The 17,738-nt window shown below is 45.3% G+C and overlaps 1 protein-coding gene across 1 annotated transcript in view; it reads right to left on the reverse strand.

The window, feature by feature from the left end:
* The window catches only part of CEP350 (centrosomal protein 350), a 3,609,946-nt gene that overhangs the window by 3,243,981 nt on the left and 348,227 nt on the right, over positions 1-17,738 (reverse strand). The window contains exon 4 of the mRNA XM_044085746.1: positions 1,433-2,055. Coding sequence (XP_043941681.1) covers positions 1,433-2,055 — 623 coding nt within the window. The remainder of the gene's footprint in view (positions 1-1,432; positions 2,056-17,738) is intronic.

Consider the following 17,738-nt stretch of genomic DNA (forward strand, 5'->3'; position numbering starts at 1 on the left):
TAAAGTACAGAACCAGAGGGTCCTGAAGTTTTATATAAAATGGACTGCACATACAATTAGCTGTGGATAAATCACTCCCTGAAAAATGAAACAGAAAAAAAATCTAATAATATGTATATCTTGGAACATCACAGAATGGAACAGGCTGAGAGGGACTTGGGCGGATATATGATTTTTACCCAGGCAGTTTAAGTATGGCATGTGAAAATTGAGACTTGGTGCAAGTCTGCCTTCTATCCCAATAGATACTTGCAATAACATACTAAAGACAAAAATGTTCTATTACTCTTGTGCTAGGAGGTTTACATATTGTCTAATATGCATTAATAATATCCATAGACTTGAAAAGTTAAGCATAATGCAATCCCTCAATAAAACGCTGCTTCTTTGTTATGCTGCAATTAAAGTCAATAACAGTTCTCAACCTGCTGTCATTAACATTACCACAAAGGACCCGAAAAACGTATATAGACAAAATAGACAAAAAAAGAAGAAACAATAAAAAGTCTTAAAAAATGTAAGCACCTTTTGAAAGCTAAGACTTAAATGGAAGCAGTCATGGCCTATACATTTGAAGCAGACTGTTGACATGTCAACTACTGTACAGTATCATTCTTGTATGTGCATGCTATACATTATTCTCTTATCACTGATGCATTTGCTTTAGTGCACATTAAAAAAATAACTGTAAATTTGGAGGATGACAATGTTTTAAACACACCACCAGCTGCAATGTACATAATGAGTTTTTACTTAACATTTTGTGTGCATCCCTAGTTTATCTGTCCTTTACAGACTGGGTTAGTTCCCCTAGGCTACTAGCCTCTGTTCAGGTGAGACCTGAGGTGGTATTTATCCTACTAAAGGAAATTTGGCAAAGGCAACAGGAAACGTTCCCTACTCTTTTCAATAGATGCAGTGGTATCCATCCACCAGAGCTACCACCAACTCAAGCACATGGGACCTTGGTTTAACATTTCATCTGAAAGGTGGCGCACTCAGTAGTGCAGCCCCCCCCCCCCTTTATGCTGCACTGCACTGTCAGCAATCTATCTGAATGGTGTTGGACTAGATTCCCAGAGCTTTCTGCATCAACGGTGAGTGTGTTACCCGTTGCAACAATGACTACAGTTACACATTAAATGCAATTACTTACGGCTTTACTAACCTTAGGAATGCCAAGAATATAGAATTATCTGGATAAATACATTTTTGGCAAAATGTTTCAAGTGCATATATCTGGAGATTAAAACCTGCATTAAATACAGTCAAACTGGGAAAGAAAAAGTGCAGTCACTATCCCATATGCACCAAGCACCATACACTTTGAAAAAATATGAGCCTAATATACACACAGTAGTATAAAACAAGAATATTTAAATTAGGAAAATCCAATCTCATCAATGTCATACAAATGTAAAACTGCACACACCTTTATATGTTGGAGCAGGAGGAGCATTTGCCACTTTGCGTACTTTAGTGGTTGGCACTGCTGTTTCTAGGTTTGTAGCAAGAGGTTGTTCTACAGCATATGTTCTTCCTTTTTCAGCCAGTTCTTCAGACTGCTCACACTGTTTCCTGATCCTCTCCTTCAATTTTTCCAATTTGGCATCAGGTTGTCTCCTCTTCAGATTTTCAAGCCTAAGTGAAACAGGGCTAAGAGTGGAAGACTGAGATGTCTCTGATGGATGAAGCCCCTTCTGCTCCTTATTATATAAAGAATTAGGAAAATGAATTGCACTATGCTCTTCAGAGCCCTTGTATCCTTCTGAAGTTCTTTCTTTAGTCCTCTCATACTGAGAAAGTGCTTCAGTGTTCTGTAAGGCACTGATCGCCTCATGATCATTCAGAAACCGGACAACTGTATCATTCACAGAACACGAATGACCAAGTTCAAACTCCTGGCTCTGAAGATCTCGAGTGTCCCGTTCATAGATCATACGGCTCAGCCTCTCATCACTGTTGTGCAAGTCGCTGCGATTCAAGTCAGATAGCAAATGCTGTGTTTCAAGCTGGCTGGATGTTAAGTAAGATGAACTCCTTCCAGTGGCATCCCTAAATATAACAGTAAACAAAACAGTTAAAACCACAAATCACATAAATTCTCATGCCAGAAATGCATACTTGTTGCAAAAATAGCTTACAAAACAAAGCTTTAAGCTGCTGTACAAGGGCATCTTCAAATAAAGTTAAGTCATATTACATCTCAATCCTAGCAATTCACTCAATGCAATAAAAAATGCAGCTCAGGCCCTGTGAACTAATCAATTTACATGCATTAAAATCCTTACAGCACCTGAAATACAAGAACTGTTTAAGAAAACTAAACTCAAAACAAATGCAACTAAACCTGCCTTGGGAAGGATTATTGTAAAAGTACAGTTTTGTACCTACCATAAATGTAGATGTCCGATAGGTATGCATCTGCAGTCCTTACATATGGGTTGTCCTGCCTCAGGCAGCCCTTCGGTCAGCCGGATTCCAAAGTCTGGGTCCGGCGTCGGCTGATGTCGCCCCCTCCCCGACGTCAGAGCGCCTGGGGTACAAAAGCATCAGCCGACGCCATCTTCCTCAGTTTTTCTTGCCCCAGATGCCAGGTGCCCTCTAAGGAAGGCTAAATTTGGAGAGATGCAAAAAAAATTCCAAACATGCACAGTAATATAAAACAAATACACCATAATAGATAACCCCAGCTAGCTATAAGAGGGGTAAGCACCCAGGAAATACCACAGGGGGGAAGGAGTGAGGGTAAACCTGACTGCAGATGCATACCTATCGGACATCTACATTTATGGTAGGTACAAAACTGTACTATGTCCTTCAAGGATGCATCTGCAGTCCTTACATATGGGTAGAATACCATAGCCAAGCTGGGGGAGGTAGGATCTAAGAAAAGGATGGTGTAGCTAAAATGCCCTGCAGGACTGCCGTAGCAAAGCCTGCTCTGGATCTGGAATATAAGGGTAAGTTGTAATGCTTGGAAAATGTATGCACGGAACTCCATGTAGCAGCTTCTAAAATGCCCTTGGTAGCCACCCCTCTTAAGAAGGCTGTGGAGGTGGCTGTGGCTCTGGTGGAATGAGGTCTAATGTTAGCTGGCACAGTTTTGCCATGAAAAGAGTAACAGAATCGAATGCAATTCCCTATCCATTTGGAAATTGTCTGTTTGGAAATTGCTTTTCCTTGTACACCAGCAGCATATGCTACAAATAGCTGGTCAGTTTTTCTGGAAGTCTTAGTTCTGTCCAAGTAGTAGCGCAACTGTCTGTGAATGTCCAGGGTATGCAGAAGTTTCTCCCCTTTGTTCTGTGGATTAGGAAAGAAGGTAGACAGGTGAATAGCTTGGTTTAGTGTGACCTTGGATACCACCTTTGTCATGAATGAAGGATTGGTTCTCAATGAGACTCTGTCCTGATGAAAAATAAGAAATGGTTGTACTGCCATGAGGGCCTGCAACTCAGATACTCTTCTTGCTGAGGTTATGGCCAGAAGGAAGGCAGTCTTCCAAGACAGGAACTGTAGTTCTGAAGATGCTGCTGGTTCAAAGGGAGGTAGAGTTAATTTTTCTAACAAAGTTCAGGTCCCATGTAGGCACTGGTGGTTTCCTTGGAAGATTGATGTTTTTAATTCCCCTTAGAAACTGCCTTAGGAGTGGATGAGAGAAGACAGGTGGATCAGTATTGTATTCTGCTGAAATTGCTGAAGCATGAATTTTTACGGAAGAGTAAGAAAGGCCATTGTGGAGCATTTCTGCCAAGTATTCCAGGATATGTGCCATGTTCATCACTGTCGCATCTAGGCCCTTTGTGGTGTTCCAAGTGCGAAATCTCTTCCATTTTGCTGAATATGCCTTTCTTGTGGAAGGCCGACGAGCTTCCATGATGATGTCCTTCACTGTCTTAGATAGCTTATCCTGGTGAGGAGTCAAGTTATTCTCCAGGCTGTCAGCTGCAAGGTTTTCAGGCTGGAGTGCAGAGTTTTGTAATTGTGCTGTGTCAGAAGAAGAGGCCATAGTGGTAGAGACCACAGTTTCGTGCGTGACATGCTCCTTAACAGTGGGTACCAGTGCTGTCTGGGCCAGTTGGGAGCTATCAGAATCACTCTTGGCTGCTCGGTCCTGATCTTCAGTAAGACCTTGGTCATTAATGGAAGAGGTGTGGGAATGCATACACTGTTAGAGTATTCCAGCTGAAAGAGAGGGCGTCCACTTTCCATGCCTGTGGGTGGTATGTCCTTGTGCAGAATTTCTTCAGCTGATGGTTGTGGTGGGAGGCAAAAAGATCCATGTCCGGCCTCCCCCATGATTGTGTTATCTGAAGGAAGATGTCTGGGTGCAGCATCCATTCGTGTGGATCCATGATATTTCTGCTTAGACTGTCCGCCAGTATATTGTCTTTTCCTGGCACAAACTGGGATTGCAGCTCTATATTGATTTTTAGGGAAAGTTCCCAAAGATTCATTGCCAGCCTACAAAGAGGGTAGGAATGGGTACCTCCTTGCTTGTTTATGTACCACATAACTGTGGTATTGTCTGTCCTTATTAGCAGGTGTCCTTGATGCAGAAAATGTTTGAAGGCCTCGATTGCATGTATCGCCGCCAGCATTTCCTTTTGGTTTATGTGCATGCTCAATTCTTTCTGTGACCATAGTCCTTGAATGCATCTGCCCTCCATGTGTGCTCCCCATCCAAGGTCTGAAGCATCCGTTGTAATGGTTTGGCTGATTATTGGTTTGCTGAAGGGCAGGCCCCTGTTTGACTGGCTTGCTTGAGCCCACCACAGAAATTCCTTTTGAAGGCATGGAATGAGTGGTATCAAAGCTTCTAGGCTGTGACTGTGCTGAGACCATAAACTCCTTAGGTACCATTGTAGTTTCCTCATATGCAGCCTTGCTTGTGGAATCAGAAGAATGCAAGATGCCATGTAACCCAGGGCCTGCAGGATTTTCCTTGCAGTCAGCTGAGTTTGTTTTGTCAGATTTTCGAAATATCCGGTAGTTGTCTTTGTTTTTCTTCCGTGAGAAAAGCCATTTGGGTGGTTGTATCTAGTTTCGCACCCAGAAAAATTATCCTTTGGGATGGAACAAGTCTTGATTTGTGAATGTTGACTGTATATCCCAAAGCCTGAAGTAGGCGGATGGCATAATTCAAGTGTTTTACCAAAGATTGTTGGCTGTCCGCTTGTATAAGGCAGTCGTCCAGATATGGGTATATTTGAATCCCCTGAAGTCTGCAGTGTGCAATTACTGATGCCAGGCATTTCGTGAATACTCTGGGCACAGTAGATAAGCCAAAGGGCAATGCTGAGAATTGATAATGCTCTGAACCTGCAAGAAATCTGAGGTGTCTTCTGCAACTTTGTCTGATAGGGACATGCAGGTATGCCTCCTTGAGGTCTAGAGTTACCAGCCAAGACCCCTTGCCCAGCATGGGAAGGAGTTGCTGTAGGGTCAGCATTTTGAATTTTGGCACAATGAGATAAGTATTCAGTGCGGACAAGTCGAGAGTAGGCCTCCATTGTTTTTCTTTTCTTGGGACAAGGAATAGTCTGGCATAAAATCCTTGGCCTTGTTCTGTGAGAGGAACCTTTTCTATAGCTTTCATTTGCAATAGGTTGGAAATTTGTTTTAAAGCCTCTGCCCTTTGATTTGGTGGGAGGTTTGGCATGCCTTTTCTTTTTGGTAATGTATGAAAATGGTACCTGTATCCTTTGTCTATTATTTGCAGTGTCCATTTGTCCCTTGTAATACTGTGCCAATTTTTTGAGAATAAAGATAGCTTTCCGCCCAAAGGTGCTTCCAATTGAGCCCTGGTTGGCGGGGTCAAGGTAAAGTAATTGAGTCTGTCCTTGTGCAGCAGTTGTAGGTCCTGCACTACCTCTCTGGTTAGGAGGCTGCCATTGACGTCCTCTGTAGGAGCCTCTAGCTTGTCCTCTACCTCTGGCATGCCTGTTCTTGCCTCTTTGAAATCTCTCTGTGTCTGGAAAGGACCAATTCTTAGAGGGCCAATTTCTGCTGAATCTTGGTGGTTGGACCTGGAGAAAATCTTTGACTGTTTGCACAGATTTAGCCTTTTCCTCAAATTTCTTTAAGACCTCCTGAGCAGTGGAGCCAAATAACTTTTGCTTTTCCAGTGGCGCATCCAGAAGCTTTGCTTTAACATGATCTGGCAGAGTTTGTTCCTTCAGCCAAGCATGCCTACGTATGACTGCACCTGTCATTGCTGACCTACATGAAGCTTCCAATGCATCATAACCACACTGCAGGAAATGGTTGCTAACCTGTTGGGAGTTATGTACCAGATCCTGAAGTGACTTGCGAGGTTACAAGGTTCAGGTGAAGACAGTTTTTTATGCAATTCATCTAACAAATACTCTTGGTACTGTATCATATGGAATTGACAATTTAAAGCCCTCATAGAAAGAGTGGAAGAAGTATACACTTTTTTACCCCATCTCTCTAAAGCCCTGGACTCCCTTTCAGAGGGGAGGGGATTTTTAGTAGTGGCAGATGCAACCCCTTTAGGGCCCTAGGAAATAGTTTCAGGGTCAGCAGAGTGGGCCTTGTAAAGGAAATTATGCGAGTCCGGGACCCTGTAGTACCTATCGGGTTTGACAGGAGCCGGAGGAAGGGAGTCAGGGGTAATGCTAGACTCTGAGTACACATCATCAATTACATTCAAAACAGGAGGAATAGCCAAAGGTCTATGCTGAGGTAAATGCAAAAAAGTCCTTAATCTCTTCCTGGAATCAGAGAATTCCTGGCCCTGCCATTTGAAATGCTCTCTCATGGAGTGAAGGGTCTCCCCAAAGGACAGCTCTTCAGGAGGGGAGGCAGAGGGAATAGATTCCTCTGCATCAGAATCCTCATAGGCCGTAAAGGCCTCCTCCTGGTAGTCTGAAAGAGCAGAGCCATCTGAGGCCTCATCAGAGGACTGGGGATCAGTGGGCTCAGCCCTGGGCCTTTTGTCTGGAGGAGGTTGAGAGCCCCTGTCCGGATGTAGTTGAGAGCCTCTAATCAAGGAAATTAGGTCCTTAGCTAAACTTAAAATCTGTGAACCTGTAGTGGATCCCTGAGGAATAGCCTTGGGAGGCAGAGATTTTGGCTGTTTAGCAGCTTTAGCCCTAGTGAATGCCTTTATTGACATGGATGTAGGGAGGCCTGGCTGCTCCACGTGCTGGAGTAGTTTTGTCTAGGGAAATGGTGTCGGAGGTTCCCGGAACACCGGTTTCTGAGGGAAATTCTATAACCGACTCAGAAGAGGCCTCCGGGGCCGAGGCTGTCGGTTGTGCGGTATCGACGGTATCGACAGTCGGAAGTACCAAGGACTCGGTTTCAGCCGAGACCGAGACACTCGCGGTAGGCCTAGGCATGGTTTCAGCCGAAACCACGGTCCGTGTGTGTCTGTCCTTGTCCTTCCGTTTTTTGGTTAAAAGAGAAGTCGGAGTCTCCGACGGCATATTGTAACAGTAACTAGCCCCAAAAAATTCCTCTGCAAACTCCGCCCGACGCCTAAGAGTGCGTTGGTTGAAGGAGGCATAGGCTGTACAGGCCGAGACGTCGTGGTCTGGGCCTAGGCAGGGGAGGCAGTAAGAATGGAAATCCTTATGAAGTATTTGTTTCCCACAAGTTAAGCAATTATTAACTTTAAGCGTTTGAACTGACATCGGCTGAGGCAAGAAAGAGTCCCCAACGGGGTACTTAGCTTTTGAAGTCTTCGGTAGCTGAAGTTACAGGAGCTGGCCGACCGGCACTTGCGAACTGCTTCTGCTTCGGGCACCACGCGGCAAGAAAGACTGAGGAAGATGGCATCGGCTGATGCTTTTGTACACCAGGCGCTCTGACGTCGGGGAGAGGGTGACATCAGCCGACGCCGGACCCAGACTTTGGAATCCGGCCAACCAAAGGGCTGCCTGAGGCAGGACAACCCATATGTAAGGACTGCAGATGCATCCTTGAAGGACATCCGCACAATGTTCCTTTCACTACATAAAACCTTTAACTCATTACTCTTTAGCTTTTACTATCTACAAAGATGCTATTAAGATTTTAAAAACTTTTCTGACTAAATCTTAATATGGTTTGTTTTCATTTACATTAAATTACACTTAGATCATTGCTTTAAATTTCATGGATAAATAAAAAAATGTTTCTGACAAACTGTAACAACTTGTTACTCTGCAATCATATGTAAATTATACCCCATTTAACATTTTAAAGCAAAAGTGGAACTGAAGTACCTGTGGCTGCTGTCAAGGTGGTGTACTACTTCAAATTCACGAACTAATGGACAAAAAGATAGACAAACAAGCTGAAATGGAAGGGAAGACTAAACTGGTAGATCAGGTGAAGAACAGGCAAAACAGGTAGGGAAGAAATGAGTGGGGAAGGAGGGTTGGATTCACTTTTAAGACAGCGAAAACTGGGAACTATAGGACCTAGTTCTCCTTGGGATATTCATATCAGAGACAATCAGTAGTATGAACAGCAGCATAGGCCTGTGTATCAAGTACACTTATGCCGAAGTAACTGATGTGAAGACTAAACTGGGCTATCAAAAACCCTCCAGGAAAATCAAGTAGCCAGAGAAATTGCAGAAAGCAATGTAAAAAAATGCAAGATCAAAAAGAATCCAAACTGGGATAACACTTGGGGTGAAGTAATAATGAAATAACTATAAAAGTTATTTCTGGGTATAAAAGGCCAAAATAATTAAACAGTCTGCACATTAAGAAAGCAACTACCAAATGATGAAGACGATTACAAATCAAGAAAACAGTTAGATTTTATTACAAAAAGCACTGCTGATACCTCACTTGGATTCACAGATATATACTGGGCTGACAACCACCAGGTCTTTACAAGTTTAGCCATGCAGCCCAACCCAACTGCACCCCCTTGTAACATGAGCATCTTAACTGAAGGGGGATGTTTGTTAGGAGGGGTACATTAATTAGAAGGTTGCTAAAAAGTTATGTGGAGGGGGCTGTTAGCTAGAGAATGTTTACTGTAAAAAAAAATATATATAAAACTTCTCTGTGAAGATTTTCAATTTATATATATCTAGTTAATCACTGTATATTAATAAGATCAGATAATGGTAGTAGAAGTAGCAAACAAACTCATCCTAAGTCAAAAAATAATAATAATAAGATTCAAAGTAATCCAAGCAGGGCAGACGGCCCGATTCCATTCCAAAATCCTTTACTAAGCACACAGACAAGTGATCCAAGTAAAACAAAAATAACAGAATAATAGTCATCACAAACTTTCTAACTATACATATATACATATATATACATATATATACATATATATATATATATATATATATATATATACACACACATATATATATACATATATCTACACACTTTTTATAGGCTCATAGATTCATAGGTAGGTACTAGGCTATCTACCCGAGGGCATTTATAAGCCTAGCCAGTGTGTGTCGGCTTTCACCACCCCATTGATTAATTAACTAAGCCTCTGTCAAGTAGAGCCAATGAAGTGATCCCAAGGATGCATTTTCTGTTACCCATCCACTCATCAAGGCTTCTCTTGAAGAGTGTTAGTGAGGGGCTCTGCCTAATGTAGTTAGGAATTTTGTTCCAAAGCATGGGGAGTCTCTGTGACAGGAATCTATCCTTCCAGCATGTTCTATTTATTGTTGTGGCAAGGTTTAGCTCACTAGAGCGCGTGGCTCGCAGTGACTTGGATTTCTTTAGGTGGAGCATGTCCATCAATTCCGAGTTGGACATGGCTTTGTAAGTCAGGCAGCGATCACCTCTGAGTAAGCGATATGCCACTGAGTACAGCCGGAGTTTTTTCAGTCATGCTGCATAGGACATATGTTTGCGGCCAGTAATCCTCTTGGTGAGGTGCTTTTGTGGTCTTTCCAGCTGTTGGAAGTGTCTTGTGAGGTACATACCAAATGGGGCATTGTACTCTATGATGGGTCTGATGAGTGAAGAGTAGAGGGGCACTATAACTTTTAGTTATGTACTTACCATAACTTTAGATGTTTGGGATCCATCTCGCCTACATTCTGTACTGATGGGCTCGGAGCCGATCCTCGGCTCCGACTCGGCACGCTATGCTATAGAGCGAAGCCTCTTATTGGCTGAGCTATTCTCTATCCCAGGATGCACCACCACTACTTCCCCAGATCTTGTTTGTCCGCACACATGCACACACACATAACTTTTAGTTATGTACTTACCATAACTTCGGATGTATGGGATCCATCTCGCCTACATTCACAACATATGGGTTCGGAGCCAATCCATCGGCTCCGACTCGGCAACTAATACACTAGCATGAAGTCTCTCATTGGCTGGGCTACTCCCTATCCCAGGATGCACTACACCTGCTTCCCCAGATCTTGTTTGTTCGCTTTCATACACCCATGCAAACACAGAAAAACTAGTAGTCACTATAACCAACTAAAGTTCTTCAAGAAAGATCTCCAAGAAACAAGAGACTACAGCTCCTCTAAATCCGAATGGAAGGGGGAAGGAGGGTGGGTACTTATGAATGTAGGCGAGATGGATCCCATACATCCGAAGTTATGGTAAGTACATAACTAAAAGATGTAATGGAATCCTATCTCGCCGACATTCACAACATATGGGACAGCGTCCCTACCACCTACATCCCGGGTGGCTCATTGGAACACACTCCTGAGAACTGTGGAACCAAAGGAAGCTCTGCCTCGAGAAACCACATCCAATTTGTAATGAGAAATGAAAGTGTGCGGAGAAGTCCAGGTTGCTGCAGCACAAATATCATCTATTGATAACTTGGAGTGAAAAGCTACGGAAGTAGCCATTGCCCTGGTAGAATGAGCCTTGACTGGAAAGGGAAGGTCTTTGTTAGACTGTGAATAAATAAAAATGATACAATCTTTAATCCATTTAGATATGGAGGTTTTTGTTACTGGTTGACCCAATTTGTTCACTGCAAAGGAAACAAACAATTGATTTGATTTCAGCGTTTGGCGGTTCTATTCAAATAAAACGCAGTTGTCTATGTACGTCAATTGATGCAAAGTATATTCTGCGTTATTAGAGAATTCTGGGAAAAAGACAGGGAGTTCTATAGTTTGTTGCATACAGAAAGAGGAGGCCACTTTTGGTATAAATGCAGGGTTTAATTTCAATGAAACTCTATGCTTGTGAAAGATCAAATAGGGAGGATCAGAACAAAGAGCTTGAAGTTCTGAAACTCGCCTAGCAGATGTTATGGCTACTAAAAGGCCGTTTTCAAAGACAGAAATTTTAAATCACAAGTAGCAGCTGGTTCGAAAGGACGGGCAGTTAGGGCTGCAAGAACCATATTCAAATCCCAAGGCCGGACAGGATGAGATAAAGGAGGCCTAAGGAGCCAAGCCCCTTTAAGGAAAGCCTTACAAAGTTTGTGAGACATCAATGAAGGTTCAAATGAAGCATGAAAATTAGAGATCGCCGCTAACTGAACCTTAATGGTAGAAACTGAAGAGCCCGACTGGAAAAGGGAGGCCAGAAAATTCAGAACCTCCGATACTGGTGCAGTGAGAGGATCTATACCGCGTTCTTGAGCCCAGAAGGCAAACCTTTTCCATTTACTGGAATAAAGTTTGATGGTGGAAGGTTTATGAGAAGAAGACAGTATGTGGACCACGTCCGGCGAAAGAGCATTGTCTCGGACTAAGGATGGAAGTGGAGTAACCATGCTGCCAACTTCAGGGACCTGAGAGACGGATGAAGCCGTCCTGACTGATGAGTCAACAGGTCTGGCACGGATCCAGAAACCATGGACCTTCTATCGCATGCCTCTGTAGGAAAGGAAACCAAACTTGACGAGGCCAGTGCGGGGCAATCAAAATCATCTCGCTCTCCATGTAAATGGCCTTCTGTATCACCCTCGGTAGGAGGGGGAACGGAGGGAAGGCGTAGAAGACCGGGGCCAAATGTGAGTCAGAGCGTCCCTGGGAATCTGTCCCTGAGAAGGAAACAGTGTGAAGAACTCTCTGCATTTCGCATTGTGAGGGCTGGCAAACAGGTCGCAGCAAGGAAGACCCCATCTGTCGAAGATTTTCGCAGCTATACCCTGGTTGAGGGACCACTCGTGGAGTAAAAGAATGGTCCTGCTTAATCTGTCCGCAATCACATTGGACTTCCCCGGTATGTGCGTTGCCATTAGAAAGCGGTTGGTAGCTACCGCCCAGTGCCAAAGTCTCATGGCTTCTCTGCATAGTGGGTAAGACCTGGTTCCACCTTGCTTGTTTATGTACCACACCACCGACATGTTGTCGGATAGGATAATGTCGGGCCCTGTGGGAGAGCGTGATGGAGAGCTTGGAGTACCAATAGTACCGCTCTCATCTCCAGGACATTGATATGCAAATCGTTTCCTGGATCTGCCATGTGCCTTGGACCGACCTGTCCAGGTAATGACCCCCACCCTACCTGGGAGGCATCCGTAGTCACAGTGGCAACGGGCGTTGAGGTATGAAGGTCGCCCTGGTCGAGATTTGATTGGAGAAGCCACCAATGCAGATCTCGACGGCAACTTTCCGTGATTATGATTAAGTGGTTCAAGGGAAGTTCCTGATAAGACCATTGAACCGACAGTAGCCATTGTAAAATTCGCATGTGAAGTCTGGCCAAGGGAACTAAAAGTATGGTCGACGCCATCGAGCCCAACAGTTGTAGGATCCGATGGGCTGGGGCTCTTTGTAGGGGGAGACAGGATTTGACTTGATCTTGTAAGACCTGAATTCTTGCTGCGGTAAAAGGCGCATTCTTTTGTGTCTAAGTCTGCGCCTATGAAAGTAATACGCTGAGATGGCTGTAGTACAGATTTTTGCAAATTGAGCGTGATCCCCAAGAAACGGCCCAAGGTGAGCGTGGCTCTGAGGGCTTGGAGTAGTAGATGCTCGGAGGTGGCAGTAAGGAGCCAGTCGTCTAGATAAGGAAACACCTGGAATCCCAGACTTCTCAGGTGAGCAGTTACCACTGCCAGACACTTGGTGAACACCCTGGGGCTGTGGTGAGACCAAAGGGCAGTGCTCGGAATTGGAAATGACTGACTCGAGGCGAAGCGTAAATGTCTCCTGGACTCTTGAGCTATGGGAATGTGATAGTAAGCGTCCTGGAGATCTATGGAGCACATCCATGCATCTTTTTCCAGCAAAGGAAGAATAGATTGAAGAGTGACCATTGAATTTGGACTTCTTCTGAAGCGATTCAATGAACTGAGGTCCAAAATGGGCCTGAAGTCCCCTGTCTTTTGGTACCAAAAATAATTTTGAGTAAGTTCCTGATCCGATCTGGTCGATGGGGACAGGCTGGATGGCTCTTTTCTAGCAGCTTTGAAACCTCTAATGCTGCCTGATCCCGCTGACTGGGTGGTACGTCCGGGATTTCCCTTAAAGAAAGGGGGGGTTTGTTGAAGGGGATGATATATCCTCCGGTAATAATGCGAAGCACCCACTGATCGCTTGTTATGGATTCCCAAGCTTGTGGGTGCGCCAAAGCGACCCGACTGGCTCCGGAGTTGCACAGTCGGGCAACAACTCAGGAACGCTGGTTGTATGAAGAACCACGAAAGGAATCGCGGTCTCCAGAGTTACGTGGGCCTCTGCTACCTCTGGGGCGGCGTCTTCCAAAATCCCCCCCCCCCCTGCCTCTGGAGGGGGAATCACTGGGTGGAGTAGGGAAAGACTTTTGAGATTTTCTAAACCACATCTTCCCTCCTCTCCCAGCCTTGGGGTAAGGCCTGGAAGGAGCGGAAAATCGGGCCCCAACGGCAGTCAAAGTCTTGCCCTCCTGCTCGCACCGAGTGAGTGTGTCCTTCACCTTGGGTCCAAACAAAGATGACCCATCAAAGGGGGCGTCGGTGAAGGAAGACTTGAAGGCCTCCGTGAACGAACACAAGCGTAACCAGGCTTGTCTCCTGAGGGCAACGCCTGTTCCCGCTGCTCTACTCGCCCCTTCGGCCGCATATGAAATGAGCCTCATGGACGAGTTAACAATAGAAAAAAGGGTAGTCATCTGTGCGCCAACAGTCAGGGCCAGCGCCTCAGGTAGGTTACCAACAAGAGAGTCATTTAGCTCTTTGAGAAGATCCCTTTGGAGCCTCGTAAAATGACATAAGTAGTTCAGCGACCGTAAGGTAAAGGCCGCTGAGGACAGGGTACGCTTCCGCCTATCCATACTCCTAGAATCCTTATTAGGAGGATGAATAGACGTCGAAGCCTCTGCCACGTCCTGCTGTGTGGCAGAAGCCACCACCAAAGCATCTACAGGCACACCCTTTGTGAGAAATTCCTTCTGGGGGCTGACAAAATTTATTGGGCCTCGCAGGCACCGGTTCCACAGAATCAGGGTGTTCCCACACCCTTCGAGAAACCAGATCAAGGAGTTCATCGAGGCGGAGACACCCAGGAGGCGGAAGGCTGGGCCCCAAAGTCCTGGAGGAAGACTGACTCCTCAGCTGAAGGGGTCTTGGCTTGCCAGTCACCTCTCTGTCTCAGAATCTCCAAGATATCTGAGAAGGAGATATCAGCCGAAGATGATTTGGGGACCCTTCTGCGTCATCGAGGTCAGTATCCGATGTAATAGACTCATCTTGGGAGTCTACGTGCTTCCTCTTACACAATTTCTTCCGTGGGGTTCGTCCGAAGCAGTTTCGGACGGACCACCCAGAAGAAGGAACCCCGATGGGGGTATCCTGAGGCCCTGGGGCCCGCTGCCGGGGCTGCAACACAACAGAGGCACCAGTCTCCAAATCTAGGGACGGTGAGGTAGAATCTTGCTGAACCGGCAAAGGCATGGCCAGCGCGCTCCTCATGGCCTCAAAGGCCGGACCTCCAGAATCCAAGGAGGTCACTGGTCTAGAGGCCACGATGGCACTGGGAATTCCAGCAGCCGATGCTTCGAGAGGAAGACTAGGCACCGAAGCACCCAATCCCAAAGTATTCCCCTCGGGCCCGGCTGAAGAGGTCGCAGTACCAAACCCTGAACCGGAGGACAGGGTAGGAAGCACAGTCGGAACCGAGAGACCTCGAAGGGGTCTCTGCTCCGACCGTATGGCTCCGCTTTGCTCCACCACCACCGACTCCAACGGCTCCGAGGAGGTTGGAGGAGGAATCGAATGTGTTGGAGGGGGGATCGGCTCCGAAGCTAACTGTGCTGGAGCCGAGACCAATTTAGTAAACACTGGAGATTGGAATAGCCTCTGTAAAACCCTATCCAGGTCCGAATCTGAAAGTCTCGATGATTTAGAGGAGGTAGACAATCGAGAAGACTTTCCTCTCGGCTCCGAGAGAGAAGGGGACCGGCTCCGAAATGGCTCCAACGCTATCGGCGCCGACTCCACCACAGCATGGACCACCATCGGCACCGAAGGAGCCTTCTCCGGAGCAGAGGGGGAAAGAGTCTGAGCTGCACACTTCCACCGGCTCCGAAGCCATTGGAACCGATGGAGGTGATTCACCTCTCGATACTCCAACTTGCAGCTCCGAAAGCAATGGAGCCGAGGTAGGAGGTATCGAGGCAGACCCTTCGACCCTCGGCCCCGAAGTCAGTGGAGCCGAGGAAGAAGAGGTCAATTTTGTCTTTTTAGAAGTCGGCTCCGACGGACTTGTCGGAGCCGACGATCTTTCTTTTGGAAGTAACAGGTAGATCTAAGGCTTCCTCAAAAGAAGGCTTGATAAGCCCTTTCAATATTAATTTGTTCTTGCGTTCTTGAAGAACTCTAGATGAGAACGCATGACAGACGCTACAAGTCTCTTGCAGATGTTTCGGCCCCAAACAATAAACACATACTGAATGACTGTCTGTAATGGACATTTTGTATTTGCACCGAGTGCATTTTTTAAAACCTGACTTTTGTTCCTTAGACATGATACAGGCCACAACAAGTACAAACTCTAAGGAAATACTACTCTACCACAACAAGTATAGCACTATACAAAAAAAGCGCCAACTGAAAAGCGCGAGACACACTGGCGCGAGTACTGGTGAAAGTTTACCTCACAACAATTTAAACAAGTTAAACGACCCAAAGCCCTCTAATTTAAACGGGCTTTGCCCGAAAAACAACTAACCAAAAGTTAATAAAAAAACAATTAGCACTCAAAGGCAGGGCAAAGGCCCTCTAACTTAAACGGGCCTTGCCCGGCTGAACAAATTAAATTTCTGGAAACAAGCACTCAACAAAAAACAATCAGAAATAGCAAGAAATAGCTGTTAAAACAGCTGTTCGGTTAATATGGACAAAAATTCCCTAGGTCAAGGACCAATAAGGTAAAAATAACCACTTAGCTCCAGCCAAGTCGAGACCATGTCCAGCTTGTTAAGCGGCAAACGAGATCTGGGGAAGCAGGTGTAGTGCATCCTGGGATAGGGAGTAGCCCAGCCAATGAGAGACTTCGTGCTAGTGTATTAGTTGCCGAGTCGGAGCCGATGGATCGGCTCCGAACCCATATGTTGTGAATGTAGGCGAGATAGGATCCCATTACATCTGTTTATATAACATTGCCAGATGTTTCAAGATGAAACAATAGAACTCGGACCGTCCGATCTCTTCTGATCTCCAAGGCAGGGGAAGGAGGGTGGGTTATTAGGAATGTAGGCGAGATGGATCCCAGACATCTAAAGTTATGGTAAGTACATAACTAAAAGATGTTATGTGATCCTATCTCGCCTACATTCTGTACTGATGGGACAGCGTCCCTAGCACCTAATTCCTGGGTGGCTCACTGGAAAACACTCCTGAGAACTGTGGAACCAAAGGAAGCTCACCCCCGAGATGCCACATCCAATTTGTAATGGGAAATGAAGGTGTGCGGGGAAGACCACGTAGCCGCAGCACAAATGTCACTAATGGCAAGCTTAGAATGGAATGCTATTGAAGTAGCCATAGCTCTTGTAGAGTGAGCTTTGACAGAGGTTTTAAGCTCTTTATTAGAAGAGGAATAAGCCTGACTAATACAGTCCCTGATCCATTTGGCAATAGTGACCTTTGTGACGGCTTTGCCCAATTTATTATCCGAAAAGGACACAAACAATTGATCTGTTTTCCGTGTTTGTTGGGTCCTGTCTAAATAAAAGCGCAATTGCCTGTGAACATCCAATGTGTGGAAGATGTATTCCGCTTTGTTTGAGTACTTTGGGAAGAAAACTGGAAGTTCTAATGACTGTTGCAGGCAAAAACTGGAACAAACTTTAGGGACAAAAGATGGATTAGGCCTGAGGGATACTCTATCTTTGTGAAAAACAAGGTACGGTGGTTTGACAGATAGAGCCTGAAGCTCTGAAACCCTTCTGGCAGAAGTAATCGCGACCAGAAAGGCAGTTTTCCAAGAAAAAAGTTTCAAATCATAGGTTGCTGCCGGTTCGAAGGGGGAGGAGGTTAAGGCACGTAATACCACATCGAGATCCCACGGAGGAGCAGGATGAGAAATCGGAGGTCGTAAAAGCGCAGCACCTTTCATGAAGGTTTTACACAATCTGTTGCTCATTAAAGGTGGGGTTATAGATTCATGAAAATTGGAAATAGCTGCCAATTGGACCTTGATGGTAGAGACTGAAGAACCTTGATTGAAAAGGGAAGTTAGAAATTTCAGGACTTCTGACACCGGAACAGTGATGGGATCCAGACCCCGGAGTTGAGCCCAAATAGCAAATCTCTTCCATTTGCTAGTATACAATTTCTTAGTGGCAGACTTGTGGGCCGAGGATAAGATACGTACG

The sequence above is a fragment of the Protopterus annectens genome, chromosome 10.part0, assembly GCF_019279795.1.
Source record: "Protopterus annectens isolate FY-2018-M chromosome 10.part0, PAN1.0, whole genome shotgun sequence".
NCBI lineage: Eukaryota > Metazoa > Chordata > Ceratodontiformes > Protopteridae > Protopterus > Protopterus annectens.